The sequence below is a fragment of the Schistocerca nitens genome, chromosome 6, assembly GCF_023898315.1.
Source record: "Schistocerca nitens isolate TAMUIC-IGC-003100 chromosome 6, iqSchNite1.1, whole genome shotgun sequence".
Classification (NCBI taxonomy): domain Eukaryota; kingdom Metazoa; phylum Arthropoda; class Insecta; order Orthoptera; family Acrididae; genus Schistocerca; species Schistocerca nitens.
The window spans coordinates 217513552-217531522 of NC_064619.1; the positions used below are offsets into that span (position 1 = coordinate 217513552).

Consider the following 17971-nt stretch of genomic DNA (forward strand, 5'->3'; position numbering starts at 1 on the left):
GCAGTTCGATGGCTGAGTAAACGTATGGTTCTAAACAGACATAGAGAACTCCTGCCAGCGATGAAATCTTATGTGTCTGAGAGAGAGGAAATTAACTGACAACTGTATGATTTTAGGTGGTGTTGGATCTGGAATTTGTAACTGATATGGCAGTAAAACTAAACGAGTTAAACATAGAACTTCAAGGAAAACACGAAAACATCGTAACTCTTACCTGCTCTAATAAAGTGTTTCATGCAAAAACTTGACCTTTGGATGCCACAGCTACAGAAATTACATGTGAAATTCTTTCCGCAAATACAGTCAAAACTGTTGGATCAACAATGTCATCAGATCAATAAGCTGGAAAGAAGTAGTCGGCCAATCTGACAGCACTGAGGACAGAGTTTGAAAATAGATCGATTTTCAGATTTTAAGGCAATGGAACCTGTCATATCTTTCATAGCTCAGTCTTTACAAAAAGTGGATGTGGAAGATATATCAAGTAAAATGAGTACTCTTTTCTTTTGTAGTAACACTGAACGTGAACGGAAATAATTCCATTTCAAAATGCCATTGCACTCAATTCAGAATACAGTGAAGATAACTTTTGTGATTTAGTGAGTGTAAAAGCCACATGTTATGTTTTTTTCTTTTTTAGATCAACTGATCAATCTGAGGCAACGTTTTCAACGATGAACATAGTGAAATCTAAGTGTAAAAATAATGTGACTGATCCTCATCTTTCAGATTGTGTAAAGTTGGCTCTGACAAATTATTCACCAGATTATAATAAATCTGCCATTGATATGTAAAGCCAAGTATCTCATCACACTTTTTTCAACATTTATGATGGTGTATATGTTAATTTTTTTCACATGTGTAATATCGTGAAAATTGAATAGTAGGCCTACAACTTTTGATGGAGAGAAATACACTATGTGTTTTGTGTAGTTCAGATGGTTAGTTTTTGCTACATTAGTGTTTTGCTCTTAAACCTTTGTGAATTTTTAAGTCAGTAGAAATCTAAATGGACTAAATTGCACGTGGAAGATCTCAAGACTAAAAATGTTGAGCACCCCTGCCGTAGAACTATCAAATTGCGGACATGTTAAATTGATAGTTTCACCCACTGTGCTGTTGAATCCAGACATTTTCTATGAGTTAAGACTTGGTAACTGAGCAGGCCAATCGAGATAAGGTAGACTGTCTGAGTGTTCGTCTCAAACCAGGAACGTACGCATCCAGCGCCTTGAACACGGATATTATCGTCCTGGCAGACAGGATGGTCACAACACACTCGCGTGAAAAAGTAGAACGCGGGACATTTGCGCACCGAGAATGTTCACAGAACCACCTCCAGCCAGAACTATGTCCACCACACACGGCGGCTTAAACCAACTAGACGCCTCTAGTTAGCTACTGCCCAGTTTCTGTGTTGTCTGGACTATTGAAAACGTGTAGCTTTATGTCCCGCTAAGAGCCATAGTCTTTAGCGAGGTAACGACTCATAATGTCCTATTGAAGCCTATCCTTTTGCAATGTTCGCTCGGAATATTCTGTCCGGTGACTGCTCAAAGGGAAAGCTCATTCCAGCCGTTCGTCCTGTACTGCTTCCCGCTCCGAGAAGAAACGTAACTCGTGTGACCTTCGTCGTAGGTTGAAAACACAACCACGTTACAGCCCCGCGCAAGCACGGTAGCTACATCTCATTTTGCAAGAAAGATTATCTAAGACTGTGAAGAAGTGAGTACATATTTTTGGTTCATTGCAGGTTTTGACGACGTTCACTCGCGTTTGGTGCTGGAATACATTGTAGTGTCGTCCGTCATTGGTTCGTCCTCGGCAGCTTTGCGGTGAAGCAATCGTAACGCGACGAGCAGAGAGTTAACGCAAGCGCTGGCAGCGACGTGCTCAAAAAAAAATGCTGGTACACTGCCAGGCATTCCGAGCAGCTTTTGTGGCGGCAGCAGCAGCAGCAGCAAACGATGTCTGTTTTCCATTTCTGGCACACGTGTCGGCTGCTCGTCCTTGATGATGAGTATGTCAGCTCGGCCGCGCTGTATTAGGAGCATCCCAACAGCTGCGCGGGGAGTTCCACTTCCAAATAAGTCTGCCACTACCGCGAGCGAAACTGTCCTCAACTAGAAGAAAGATCTGAACTTGACAACAACGTCTATTAGAGACAGGGTACTATCTCAAAGAGACAAGGAGTCAAGGAGAAATCAAATGGTTCAAATGGCTCTGAGCATTATGGGACTTAACATCTGAGGTCATCAGTCCTCTAGAACTCAAACCTAACTAACCTAAGGACACCACACACACCCATGCACGAGGCAGGATTCGAATCTGCGACCGTAGCGGTCGCGCGGTTCCAGACTGAAGCGCCTAGAACCGCTCGGCCACAGCGACCGGCAATGACATGTCATCCTAGGAAATTGACAATATGTATGTGGTTATGTATACCAGTCATCGCATTACAGGATGTTAGTACGAACCAAAAATAAATAGTCCGGCTGGGACTGTACACCACAGTAAAACTTTTATCACATTTTGTTGTGTTTATGGCGACCGAAACAGTGCTGTGGCATGTAGAAATCATGTCCATACATAAATTAACGTTAAAATTTGCCAAAACCACCTCAGTTACAAAGCAACACCTCCGTGTGAGCTATATGATGTCTGTAGTGCCAATGGCATTTGCACAAAGGGAAACACTATTATTTATTTGGCTTGGTGTGAGATGAAATCGTGTACAACACATGATTATATCATGTGTTTTACGAAGACGTTAACGTTAGTTGTGTCAACATGGTGAGTGGCCGCAGCACTGTTTCGGCCGTCATAAACACAATACAGCGTGATGAATTGTCTGTACTATGTACAATGTCGGACGCACTATTTATTTTTAGTTCGGCTCACATTACGTAATGCGAACAATGGTGTACACGATAGTTATATGTTGTAATATTTCGATAATGATCTGTCATTTAGACGTGTCGAACATGTTATGTGCCGGCCGCGGTGGTCTAGCGGTTCTGGCGCTGCAGTCCGGAACCGCGTGACTGCTACGGTCGCAGGTTCGAATCCTGCCTCGGGCATGGGTGTGTGTGATGTCCTTAGGTTAGTTAGGTTTAAGTAGTTCTAAGTTCTAGGGGACTTATGACCTAAGATGTTGAGTCCCATAGTGCTCAGAGCCATTTGAACCATTTGAACATGTTATGTCTGTAAGAAAGGCTCCTTAAATATGTAGTGATTTTCGTATTCTTCACATTATGTCATGCACTATACGATCCACACATTTTACTGACGTTTAGTTCAGCTTTGCAACTGATAAGGGCTGTAAAGCTGAAATCACGATAGTGTGAAATGAATGAGGATCGAAACAAACAGTCAAAGTTCGGAAATTTCCTTTAAAAAGTTTGATATGTGTATCAATCAGTGGGTAGAAATGACCTGGATACGTTGATAAAAGTTTACTCGCTAATCAATGTCGCGAAATGTGACTTGCGCGCCACACATCGCTGAGAGTGGAAGTGAGACTCCGCGCAACGCCAAGGCATCTTCGAGGCCGAGACGAAGAGCGTTTCACGTGCCAACTGCTGGAGGCACTGACAGCGTCACAACCGGACAACGGAAAAAGATGGTCACGTGGAGGAAACCCGTGACCAATACTGACGCACGAGCAACAGTTGCCAGGAACGATCGACCTGTGCGTTCTCCAGCCGCCTTCCGATTTTGCCATATACTCACTGTCTCACTCTAGTGGCTGTGTTTTCCGGTACTAATTTTTGTGTACTCTTCGGACGATCATTTCTCTACCTGGTGACAGTATACAGGGTGATTCAAAAAGAATACCACAACTTTAGGAATTTAAAACTCTGCAACGACAAAAGGCAGAGCTAAGCACTATCTGTTGGCGAATTAAGGGAGCTATAAAGTTTCATTTAGTTGTACATTTCTTCGCTTGAGGCGCTGTTGACTAGGCGTCAGCGTCAGTTGATGTTAAGATGGCGACCGCTCAACAGAAAGCTTTTTGTGTTATTGAGTACGGCAGAAGTCAATCGACGACAGTTGTTCAGCGTGCATTTCGAACGAAGTATGGTGTTAAACCTCCTGATAGGTGGTGTATTAAACATTGGTATAAACAGTTTACAGAGAATGGGTGTTTGTGCAAAGGGAAAAGTTCTGGATGGCCGAGAACGAGTGATGAAAATGTAGCACGCATCCAGCAAGCATTTGTTCGCAGCCCAGGAAAATCGACTCGCAGAGCTAGCAGAGAGCTGCAAATTCCACAATCAACTGTATGGAGAGTTCTACGAAAAAGGTTAGTTATGAAACCTTATCGTCTGAAATTGGTTCAAGCACTGTCTGCAGCTGATAAGATTAAAAGAATCGATTTCTGTGATTTTATCCTTGCTCAAATGGAAACAGATGAATCTTTCGTTTCAAAGATTGTGTTTAGTGATGAAGCAACTTTCCACACTAACAGGAAAGTCAACCGTCACAATGTCTGTATATGGGGCACTGAGAATCCGCGGGAAACAACTCAGTATGAACGTGACTCGCCTAAGCTGAACGTTTTCTGTGCCATTTCAGCCAATAAAGTTTTTGGTCCCTTTTTCTTCGAAGGTGCTACTGTAACTGGACTACAGTATCTGGAGATGTTAGAGAATTGGCTGTTCCCTCAGCTCGAACAAGAAGCACAACAATTCATATTTCAGCAGGATGGAGCGCCACCACATTGGCACTTATCTGTCCGTAACTACCTGAACGTCAACTACCCGAGGCGATGGATCGGCCGCCAGGCAGCCCGTGACAGAGCACTTCATCACTGGCCTCCAAGAAGCCCTGATCTTACCCCCTGCGATTTTTTCTTATGGGGGTATGTTAAGGATATGGTGTTTCGGCCACCTCTCCCAGCCACCATTGATGATTTGAAACGAGAAATAACAGCAGCTATCCAAACTGTTACGCCTGATATGCTACAGAGAGTGTGGAACGAGTTGGAGTATCGGGTTGATATTGCTCGAGTGTCTGGAGGGGGCCATATTGAACATCTCTGAACTTGTTTTTGAGTGAAAAAAAAAACCTTTTTAAATACTCTTTGTAATGATGTATAACAGAAGGTTATATTATGTTTCTTTCATTAAATACACATTTTTAAAGTTGTGGTATTCTTTTTGAATCACCCTGTATAGTGTTGTACACGGCCTTGTCTTGGTTTCCTCTGGTGAATTACACCCACAGATAAAAACAGTTACACAGCTCGAAGCAGAGCAGGAAATGAAATAAAACGTCACTCATCGAACAAAAGATGGAAAGCGAGAGATCTGATTCGGCAGGATCGTAGACAGACCGTCCAAGACCTCTGCAGCATCTTGGGAGGAACGTATGGTACATATAAATGTAATATATCAGGAGAACTGAACCTGAGAAGGACTGCGACGAAGTCTGTGCTACGATTGCTTCGAGGCGATCAAAAGCAACATCGCGTAGAAGTCTGCAGGGAACTTAGACAACTACTTAAAGACCATCCGAACTTCCTTTCAGAGGTTGTCACTAGTTACGAAAGATAGCTAGGTCCCTGAAACTAAGCAGCAATCGTCGCATTGGAAGAGGCCTCTTCAATTTGGGTAAAAACAGCTCGACAAATCAAGAGCGGCATTAAGTTCTCATTCAAGTGGTCAGACGATCACTAAAGGGTTCTAAGACATGTGAAGGAGGAAATGAAGAGGAAACGTCCGCAGAAGTGGTCTACCAAAGACTGAGTATTCCATGACTCACAACGTACATCAGTTAGGAATGTTTGATTAAAAATAAGATGATAGTTGTTCCCCACGCCCCTTACTCGACAGAGGTAGTTCCATATGATTTGTTTGTTCCTACTCCCCAAGATGAAATCAAGTTGAAAGAGCGAAGGTTTGATACAATGGAAGAGGTTTGCGCGGAATCCCAGTGGGTACTAAACACTAACCAAAAGACTCCCACTATGCATTTCAAAAGTAGTAAAAATGTTGGAACAGGTGTTTTCACTCCTAAAGGGACTATTTAGACTTGAGAGGGTGATGGGGAGAATAAGGTCTAGTAAGACGTAACAATTTTAATGAAAATATTTCGCCATCATTTAAGTAATCATTGTCGTCATCATCGTCAGCCAGTTCGATCACTTGGTGACGAGGCCTCTTTGAGCCGGTGAGCAACATAGGATCCCTGCAGGTTCTTCCATTTCTGTTTATCTTGAGCTTCCCCTTGCCGGTTCAGTCCGGTTATCTTTTTTAAGTTTCTTTCCCATCTCTCCGGTGTTCTTGTCCTTGGTGTTTTTTGGTAAACTGGGCACCAGTCTAGTACTTGTTTTGACCACCTGCCATCTTTTCTCCAAGTGAAATGACAACCCCACTGTCATTTCAAGGTATTCACTCTGCCATTCTGTTACTGATTTTTTTTTGTCTGCCTGACAACTGCTTTCTTTTTGTCTTCCTTTGTTGTGTAGCCCAACAATGAACTTTCCATTCCGCTTTGGGTTACTTTATTTTCCTGACAATGAACTCATTTAATGTCCATGCCTCACGGCCTTATTACTGGGAGTATACATTGGTCGGAAACTGGTTTCTTCAGCTCGGCCGACATTTTGGACTTCAAAACAGAGGAGTATCTTTCATAAGCTTGCCACCCTAATTTAATACGTTGAAATACAGGGTGATTCAAAAAGAATACCACAACTTTAGGAATTTAAAACTCTGCAACGACAAAAGGCAGAGCTAAGCACTATCTGTCGGCGAGTTAAGGGAGCTATAAAGTTTCATTTAGTTGTACATTTGTTCGCTTGAGGCGCTGTTGACTAGGCGTCAGCGTCAGTTGATGCTAAGATGGCGACCGCTCAACAGAAAGCTTTTTGTGTTATTGAGTACGGCAGAAGTGAATCGACGACAGTTGTTCAGCGTGCATTTCGAATGAAGTATGGTGTTAAACCTCCTGATAGGTGGTGTATTAAACGTTGGTATAAACAGTTTACAGAGGATGGGTGTTTGTGCAAAGGGAAAAGTTCTGGACGGCCGAGAACGAGTGATGAAAATGTAGCACGCATCCAGCAAGCATTTGTTCGCAGCCCAGGAAAATCGACTCGCAGAGCTAGCAGAGAGCTGCAAATTCCACAATCAACTGTATGGAGAGTCCTACGAAAAAGGTTAGTTATGAAACCTTACATCTGAAATTGGTTCAAGCACTGTCTGCAGCTGATAAGATTAAAAGAATCGATTTCTGTGATTTTATCCTTGCTCAAATGGAAACAGATGAATCTTTCGTTTCAAAGATTGTGTTTAGTGATGAAGCAACTTTCCACACTAACAGGAAAGTCAACCGTCACAATGTCTGTATATGGGGCACTGAGAATCCGCGGGAAACAACTCAGTATGAACGTGACTCGCCTAAGCTGAACGTTTTCTGTGCCATTTCAGCCAATAAAGTTTTTGGTCCCTTTTTCTTCGAAGGTGCTACTGTAACTGGACTACAGTATCTGGAGATGTTAGAGAATTGGCTGTTCCCTCAGCTCGAACAAGAAGCACAACAATTCATATTTCAGCAGGATGGAGCGCCACCACATTGGCACTTATCTGTCCGTAACTACCTGAACGTCAACTACCCGAGGCGATGGATCGGCCGCCAGGCAGCCCGTGACAGAGCACTTCATCACTGGCCTCCAAGAAGCCCTGATCTTACCCCCTGCGATTTTTTCTTATGGGGGTATGTTAAGGATATGGTGTTTCGGCCACCTCTCCCAGCCACCATTGATGATTTGAAACGAGAAATAACAGCAGCTATCCAAACTGTTACGCCTAATATGCTACAGAGAGTGTGGAACGAGTTGGAGTATCGGGTTGATATTGCTCGTGTGTCTGGAGGGGGCCATATTGAACATCTCTGAACTTGTTTTTGAGTGAAAAAAAACCTTTTTAAATACTCTTTGTAATGATGTATAACAGAAGATTATATTATGTTTCTTTCATTAAATACACATTTTTAAAGTTGTGGTATTCTTTTTGAATCACCCTGTACTTCTGATTTTAGATCTTCTTTCATATTTAGCAGTTGACCCAGATAGATATATTCTATGACCCTCTGAAGTTGCGTACTCCCAACAGATATATTTCCCTCTTCTTTTTATCATGGGTCACTTTTAGGGCCAACTACATAGTAGACTGACACATGTTCGCTAACCAGTATTTTAAGTTATTCTTTACTATTTGCAGGTAGTGTAATATCATTAGCGAACCGCAGGTTATTTAATCTCTTTAGGCAATACTACATCATATAATACCACACAACTCAAAAAACCGCCCACAAGAGACCCACAATGACAACTCTTTCAAACTCTGTCTAGTGTTGATAACGTTGCCCTTCGCAGTGCACACGATCCTGACGCAGCGCTCGCCTATCATATACTTTGTCAGGCGTAATAACACGATCGTATGGTGGCAACGTTAAGGAGAGGTTTACTATCTTTTGCTTCAAAAAAAATATTTTTTTAAAATTGCATTTCTGGATCCATAAAAGTGTTTAGAATCCACACCTGAAACGGTTTTACCGAATACGAAACGGAAATGTTTGTTACTCGCGGTTGAACAAAAAAATGCAACTGCCTGAAATCGGCCTTTCTCACGCACCAGTTTTTTTCTTTCGGAGGAAGAGTTATTGTACCGGTGCTTGGGAGGAAATACACAAAATTCAAATGAAAGTTTGAACGCGTGTGTTTGGAAGTTAGCCCGCAAGCTTTTGCATTCTGGTGCGAAGACTGTGGAGATTGCGACTTTCCTGGCAGAGAGCAGCTCCAGCGAAGGGTATTCAGCAATTCTGAAGACCATGACAACGATGGATGTCACCCTGAGTCTCTATTCGACGCAGTTCGCCAAGAATTCGGACTACCACCGGATTCAAGCGGCGGAAAACCGATTATCACCGGCCGTTCGGGCGGCTCTGGAGCAGCGCGGGATGGCCCAAATCGAGCAGAACTAGTTTATGGACCCGGAATAGCAGATTGAACGTAAGTTGCTTAATATTGCGTTTATATGTAGTCAAAACTTCAAACGCGTTTTTCTCGAAATGACTTTTTTTATCGCCGGTATGGTAACTTCAAATCTATTGAATTGAGTCGCATGATTCTTTGATTCCGACGAAGCTAACTAAATTGTCTAGGAGTTGTACTACGTTTATTCCGATCCATCAACTATAAATACACTCCTGGAAATTGAAATAAGAACACCGTGAATTCATTGTCCCAGGAAGGGGAAACTTTATTGACACATTCCTGGGGTCAGATACATCACATGATCACACTGACAGAACCACAGGCACATAGACACAGGCAACAGAGCATGCACAATGTCGGCACTAGTACAGTGTATATCCACCTTTCGCAGCAATGCAGGCTGCTATTCTCCCATGGAGACGATCGTAGAGATGCTGGATGTAGTCCTGTAGAACGGCTTGCCATGCCATTTCCACCTGGCGCCTCAGTTGGACCAGCGTTCGTGCTGGACGTGCAGACCGCGTGAGACGACGCTTCATCCAGTCCCAAACATGCTCAATGGGGGACAGATCCGGAGATCTTGCTGGCCAGTGTAGTTGACTTACACTTTCTAGAGCACGTTGGGTGGCACGGGATAAATGCGGACGTGCATTGTCCTGTTGGAACAGCAAGTTCCCTTGCCGGTCTAGGAATGGTAGAACGATGGGTTCGATGACGGTTTGGATGTACCGTGCACTATTCAGTGTCCCCTCGACGATCACCAGTGGTGTACGGCCAGTGTAGGAGATCGCTCCCCACACCATGATGCCGGGTGTTGGCCCTGTGTGCCTCGGTCGTATGCAGTCCTGATTGTGGCGCTCACCTGCACGGCGCCAAACACGCATACGACCATCATTGGCACCAAGGCAGAAGCGACTCTCATCGCTGAAGACGACACGTCTCCATTCGTCCCTCCATTCACGCCTGTCGCGACACCACTGGAGGCGGGCTGCACGATGTTGGGGCGTGAGCGGAAGACGGCCTAACGGTGTGCGGGACCGTAGCCCAGCTTCATGGAGACGGTTGCGAATGGTCCTCGCCGATACCCCAGGAGCAACAGTGTCCCTAATTTGCTGGGAAGTGGCGGTGCGGTCCCCTACGGCACTGCGTAGGATCCTACGGTCTTGGCGTGCATCCGTGCGTCGCTGCGGTCCGGTCCCAGGTCGACGGGCACGTGCACCTCCCGCCGACCACTGGCGACAACATCAATGTACTGTGGAGACCTCACGCCCCACGTGTTGAGCAATTCGGCGGTACGTCCACCCGGCCTCCCGCATGCCCACTATACGCCCTCGCTCAAAGTCCGTCAACTGCACATACGGTTCACGTCCACGCTGTCGCGGCATGCTACCAGTGTTAAAGACTGCGATGGAGCTCCGTATGCCACGGCAAACTGGCTGACACTGACGGCGGCGGTGCACAAATGCTGCGCAGCTAGCGCCATTCGACGGCCAACACCGCGGTTCCTGGTGTGTCCGCTGTGCCGTGCGTGTGATCATTGCTTGTACAGCCCTCTCGCAGTGTCCGGAGCAAGTATGGTGGGTCTGACACACCGGTGTCAATGTGTTCTTTTTTCCATTTCCAGGAGTGTATTTTTACTTGGCTGACGAAGTCGAAAAATCGATGAAAAAACCCTATTTTTTTTAAATGACCGCCATGTTGTTTCCTATGGTCCAAATAACTTACGCGATGTACAACTCCTAAAGAATCTTATATACTTCGCCAACGTCAACTCAATTTTGATTTCAGACGAGCCGGATGACCTGTAACATACCACGCGTGGAGGTCTACATCGAAATTTTCTTTCGTTCCGACGGCACTTCCGCCTTTGCTCTTCGACATTTCCGGTCGAAAAAATTCCAGTTTGTAGAGGAAATATCAATGAACATTTTGACCAAATCTGACATTGAAATCTGTAACACATCCCGAGAAAAAAATTCTGAAAGAACATGCTTTTTTCAGGCCAAAGATAGTAAACCTCCCCTTAAGGCACTACTACCCATCACGAATCGTTGCAACTCTAAATATATACATACTCACTGAGGCCACCTATGTGAGTGAGATTGGATCTTCATCGGACCACTTCCAGGTGCCTGCCTTTTACGTCAGTATTTGGATTTGGACTAGCTTGTGACAATCCGACACGACTCTGACCTTGTTTGTATGTTCCTGTTGGTGGGAGCTGTAAGGGCGTGCAATGAACGGGACGTCAACAGTGTGTTACTTACCGGAGATTGGGACCCTGAGTCGGACGCTCTCCGCGTTGCGGATGCGGTACAGCGAGAGCGCGACCACGTGCTGGCACCAGAAAATGTCCTTGGTGTCGCAGCTGCATGTCACCGACGTGATCTTGCACCTGTAACATCACGCACTGTCGTCAGATCTTGGCACACACTGTGGAAGACGGCAGCTAAGCCAATGTCTTACAGAGCATTTGCAGCTGATCTACTAGTCGTACATAGTTCAGAACATAAAATACAATAGACATCATCATGGGTTCATCTTAAAGCTCTAAAAGCAGCAGGGTTTGCAAATTAAATGTTGGAAGTTCAGGTCCGTCTGTCACGCAAACAACTATTCTTTCTAAAGTCACACACTTTTCGGCGTATTTCTGGCATCATAAGTAGGTATTTTTATTTAGGTCTTATTCTGTAGAATATGTTTTCTAGGACCTTCCTAGTGTTATTATATAGCTTGGCATAGTTATTTTTTTGGTATTTGTCATCAACTGCATGCTCATCTGTTGTAGAAATGCACACAAAAACCAGGTGTTTATTTTTAATTTGAGTGAGCTTCAATTAAAACATGCCCATGAACTGTGTGCATTTCTACAACAGATGAGCGTGCAGGTGACAACAGGTACTACGAGAATAGCTATGGCAAGCTTTTTAATAATACAAAGAATGTCCTACACAAAATATCACTCTACAGAATAAGACCTGAATAAAATACCCAATTACGGGGCCAAAAATATACCGAAACAGGTTTCGGCATTAAAAAGAATAATGGTTTGTTTAATAGACTGACCTGAACTCGTGTAACTAGAGGCACTCTATGCAGTAAACGATGTCACAGAATATCACACGAAATTATTTACGGAGGAACCCAAAACAATGCGCTTTTCACGGAGAAAACACAATCAGAGCAAAAATAAATTTATTCCCACAGTATAATTGAGGTAGTCTCTGGAGTTAATGTAACTGAACCCTCACATCACGTACCATAAATCATATGAACCCTGCATCAAACGTAGCAGATTTAGATGTTTCGTGGGAATAGTACTTTACAATGGACGCTGGACCACAAAATAAGGGAAGGAACCCTGTTTAAATTATTCATTTGAGGTGGGTAATCAATGTTTTACTTATCAGCTCGAAAAATATAGTTAAGAAGTTAATTTTTTGTTTGTTTGCGGGGTACATGTCTGCAGTACTGGTACATATAACTTTATTTAATTTTAATGTCCTACATTTCTCCGTGTAATAAAAGAGTTGCGCTGTGCACTTGTAAGTGTATTTAATGGCTCTGAGCACTATGACACTCAACATCTTAGGTCATAAGTCCCCTAGAACGTAGAACTACTTAAACCTAATTAATCTAAGGACATCACACACACCCATGCCCGAGGCAGGATTCGAACCTGCGACCGTAGCAGTCCCGCGGTTCCGGACTGCAGCGCCAGAACCGCACGGCCACCGCGGAAGTGTATTTAAGGGAAACTTTGATACACTCTCTGATTTAATACCAAACCATATTCAAGTGCGTGTAATGCAAACAGACAAAAAATCGTAATACTGACACTGGTCTTATCACTCAGACACAATTATTGTGGATATCAGTTGATACATCGCGATTATCCGCGTCTGCGGAGACATGCAAGTCTGTTCGTAATGGGACGTCACACGCTGTTTCTCCTTCCTTTTTTGCAAAAGCTGGTTAGTTGCCGTACTTCCAGAAATAATGTTCTGGTTTACTTCTCTATTTCAATTTTTTGGCTTTGTGTGTGTGTGTGTGTGTGTGTGTGTGTGTGTGTGTGTTTCCGAGCGTACATTTCGCAAGCGAGAAGCAGGTAGGCTCGACCTCGCAGGGGACTGCAGGCTTCAAATTCAAATGGCTCTGAGCACTATGGGACGTCACATCTGAGGTCATCAGTCCGCTAGAACTCAGAACTACTTAAATCTAACTAACCTAAGGACATCACTCACATCCATGCCCGGGGCAGGATTCGAACCTGCGACCGTAGCGATCGCCCTTTTCCAGACTGAAGCGCCTAGAACCGCTCGGCCACAGCGGCCGACGGACTGCAGGCTTGCTGCAGCAGGATTTAACTTAGCGAACCCGGAACCCAGGCGACGCTATAGCGGCGGCAGTCGGTAGAAAGAAATGCTTGTGAGGCAGAGGTAACGGCGGCAGCCTTCACGACGCACTACCTGCTCCATTCGTCACTGTCCGCCGTCCCGGCAACGGGACCAACCAGAATGGCTTCGGGAGGACCGCTCGCCGAGGCTGACCCCGATGTGGCAACCAGTCGGCGCGCACGTTTAGCATCTGTGTATGAGGGCGTTGCCTGCTAACGAATGCAGATGGGCTGCTTTCCGTAGGAGAGCCAAGTACATTTGTTGTTTGACAGCGACGTCACAAGCTGCTCGGAGACACCAAGTCGGACACTGAGATTTTCTGAAGTACGATACTGCACATTGAGGTGTCAGCGGTCTAAAGACTGGTTTTAAGCAGCTCTCCACCCTAGTCTATCCTGTGCAGTTGTTTTCACTTCTGCGTAACTACCACAACTGACATTAATCTGAACTTCCTTAAGGTCATCAAGCCTTGGTATTTCACTTCAATATTTTACCTGCTGCAATTTCCTACAGTTCCAAATTGACGCTTCTTTGATGCCTCATTATCTGTCCTATCACCCTCTTTTAGTCAAGTTGTGCTGTAAATTTCCTTTCTCTTCATTTCGATTCAGTACCTCCGCATTACTTACCTAAGTATGCACATAATCTCCAGATTTTTTTGTAGCAACATATTTCAAAAAAATCTGTTCTCTTTTTGTCAGAACTCTTTTCTCTTCACATTTCACTTCCGCAGAAGAGTACGCTCCAGACAAATACCTTCAGAAAAGACGTCCAGACACTTAAACGCGCTTCTAAGCAAGTCAGTGACGCGTTGGTCCACCTCTGCCCATTGTGCAACCAGCTATTCGGCTTGGCATCGATTGACAGAGTTGTTGGATGCCCTCCTAAGGAATATGGTGCCAAATTCTGTCCAATTGGCGCGTTAGATAGTCGGAATCCCAAGCTGGTTGGAGGCCCCTGCCAATAATGCTCCAAACGTTCTCATTTCGCGAGAGATTCGACGACCTTGTTGGCCAAGCAACGGTTTGGCAAGTGCGAAGACAAGCAATGGATTTTCTTTAGTAATGAGCGCCGATGACCAGTGAAGGTTTGTCTGGACAGCCTCGGACAATGGCGGTATACCAACTTGACTGTCGCGTGCGGCACGGCCCGACTATCGGGAGTGATGGTCTGAGGTGCCATTTTGTTTCACACCACGACCCCTTGTTATCATCCGTGCACCCATACAGCACTGCTGTATGTCGACGATAATCTACGCCCGGTTTTGCTGTCCTTCATGGCAACTCATCCTGGGCTTATATTTCAGCAAGATAATGCCCACCTGCACACCGCAAAAGTTTGTACTGCTTGTTTTCGTGCTTGCTTGGCCAGCAAGGTTGCCAGATCTCTCCCCAACTGAGAACGTCGGGAGCATTATGGGCAGGGCCCTGCAACCAGACCGTGATTTTGAGTATCTGAGGCCCCAACTGGACAGAATTTGGCATGATGTTCCTCAAGAGGATATCCAACAACTCTATCAATCAATGCCAAACCGAATAACTTACATAAGGGCCAAAAGTGGACCAACGCGTTATTGACTTGCTCAATCTGTGAAGCTGGTTCAAATGGCTCTAAGCACTATGGAACTTAACATCTGAGGTCATCAGTCCCCTGACTAACCAAAGGACATCACACACATCCATGCCCGAGGCAGCGCGGTTCCAGACTGAAGCGCCTAGAACAGCTCGGCCACAACGGCCGGCCTGTGAACCTGTTCCGCTTGAAAAAAATCAACCAATTTTTTTTGAAATTGTAGTCATTTGTTTGTCTGTACTTGTACATCACATCTACAGATTTACGCCCTATTCGGATTATGGTGCGCCTTTTCTCTCTCTCTCTCTTTCTCTCTATGCCTGACAGCATAATATGATCAAATCATACTCTCCCACGTTAGTACATTTTAGATGCTAGGTATCTATTGTAAAAGGTTAGCATTAGTGTGATTGGTGATTAATAAACACAGTTTTTCAAGTTTTGATTTCAGCGTGAGAACGTCTGTTCGTGTATGTGGGAAAATACCGCCAGAGCTAACAGCTGATAACTACGAGACTAAAAATCAATAAACATTGGTTCACATCGAATACCGTATATATTTAAGTCTCGTCTGATGGTACACAAGTCAAACGTGGACGAGAAAACTGTTCTGACCAACAGAGAACCAAAGCTTTTGACACGTGGCGCTAGGTGCTACAGGAGAAAGCTGGAATTTAGATGGATGGTCAGGTAGCTAATGATGAGATACTGAATCGAACTGGGGAGGAACGAAATTTGTGGCGCAACTTGACTAAAAGAAGGTGTTGGTTGTGCGCACAACGGATAGATAATGTCAGCACGCGTTTGTTGCATGTTTGTTTCGCATGTAACTTTATCGTGCCAGTTTAGGCGCATGTGCATGATTGATTGTTACGAATTAGCTTTGTGTAAAGATTCGGGTGTCACTGTGAAGAGCTTGCGGAGCACGGGAATAAAATTGTAAATTAGCCCTAATTTCAAAATTACTTAAAATAATGAACAACGTCGTCTCATTAGACTCGTAAGTATGCTCGGAATTTCAGAAAGCGCAAGTTAGAGGAAAGCTCACGTCGAAATAGATGTAAAAAGCCGAGCGAATGTGAGAGCTACGGCAGCGTCAAAAAGGAAACGAAAACGGCGCAAAGCGATTACGGTACTGGCACATCGGACATATAGCGGCTAGCGACAGTCCAAACTTGTGATGTATCTATTCTCCAACCATTATACTACTCTGTGTAATCACTGTATTACAGAAATTGATAATTAAATTACGTATCGATATGAAATACTTGCCGGCTGGTGTGGCCGAGTGGTTCTAGGCGCTTCAGTTTGGAACTGCGCGACCGCTACGGTCGCAGGTTCGAATCCTGCCTCGGGCATGGATGTGTGTGATGTCCTTACGTTAGTTAGGTTTAAGTAGTTCTAAGCCTAAGGGACTGATGATCTCAGATGTTAAGTCCCATAGTGCTCAGAGCCATTTTATCCCGGCGTTTTCACGAAAAGTCTAAGGCGCGGACCTGAACTGCGTACAAAGAATTTTTATTTATTTTCCAAGAAATCTTTCCTCCCCTTCATTTCCCATTCCACGAGATGTAAGTTACCACTCGCCCCTCCCGTCCCCCGCTCAGATCAACGGTACGGTCTTGAGGTCGTAGCAGTGGATTTGCCGCCGAGCCACAAAATCAAAGACAGATGACTGAGTAAATTCCTAAAAAATTACGTGATGGTGCACAAAAAAAAATATCAAACGCCTGTAGCATTTTGTTAGATTCATTAGCGGAAGTGGAATTGCGGTTGATCTAGGTAGAAACTTATTCTAACGACAAACTATGTTGCTCTTTATTTTATGGCGAAAGTCTGCACGAGAATGTGCAGTTTCAATGCCGACTGTGTTTTCATCAAGATCTGTATTCGTCGCGCAAAGCACTTTGGCAAGAAATTGATGCTAATTGAATCTGCACGTCTCCAAAGGCAACAAGTTGCGCACGGAATTTAACGCGGTCCGTGAACTGAGACAGCACACTGATGGATCCGACAAGGATGTGCGCCAAACAGGTGAGGCAGACAGGCGAAAAGAACGGACAATGAGCGTTCTGAGGGCTACTGACATTCCGGGCTACACACGGTATGAGCGAAGTGCTCAGTGATGATTCTGTTCCTCTGAATCTCTAAGTAACTGGTAATACTCATGTTGCCGTAAGAAGGCATGTTTAACAATGTACATAACAATAAACGAGAATTTATCGCCTTTTGGTTGAACGATTTTATAATTAAGTTAAATTGTTAAGACAATAGTTTCCAAATGGAGGGATGTTGTTGTGGTCTTCAGTCCTGAGACTGGTTTGATGCAGCTCTCCATGCTATTCTATCCTGTGCAAGCTTCTTCATCTCCCAGCACTTACTGCAACCTGCATCCTTCTGAATATGCTTAGTGTATTCATCTCTTGGTCTTCCTCTACGATTTTTACCCTCCACGCTGCCCTCCAATGTTAAATTTGTGAACCCTTGATGCCTCAGAACATGTCCTACCAACCGGTCCCTTCTTGTCACGCTGCGCCACAAACTCCTCTTGTCCGCAGCTCGTGGTCGTGCGGTAGCGTTCTCGCTTCCCACGCCCGGGTTCCCGGGTTCGATTCCCGGCGGGGTCAGGGATTTTCTCTGCCTCGTGATGACTGGGTGTTGTGTGATGTCCTTAGGTTGGTTAGGTTTAAGTAGTTCTAAGTTCTAGGGGACTGTTGACCATAGATGTTAAGTCCCATAGTGCTCAGAGCCATTTGAACCAAACTCCTCTTCTCCCCAATTCTATTCAATACCTCCTCATTAGTTATGTGATCTACCCATATAATCTTCAGCATTCTTCTGTAGCACCGCATTTCGAAAGCTTCTCTTCTCTTCTTGTCCAAACTATTCATCGTCCATGTTTCACTTCCATACATGGCTACTCTCCATACAAATACTTTCAGAAACGACTTCCTGATATTTAAATCTATACTCGGTGTTAACAAATTTCTCTTGTTCA

At 44.5% G+C, this 17971-nt stretch overlaps 1 protein-coding gene across 1 annotated transcript in view; it reads right to left on the minus strand.

Annotated features, from left to right (window-relative positions):
* Positions 1 to 17971, minus strand: part of LOC126263289 (zinc finger SWIM domain-containing protein 5-like) — a 134463-nt gene that overhangs the window by 58731 nt on the left and 57761 nt on the right. The window contains exon 3 of the mRNA XM_049960375.1: positions 11272 to 11399. Coding sequence (XP_049816332.1) covers positions 11272 to 11399 — 128 coding nt within the window. The remainder of the gene's footprint in view (positions 1 to 11271; positions 11400 to 17971) is intronic.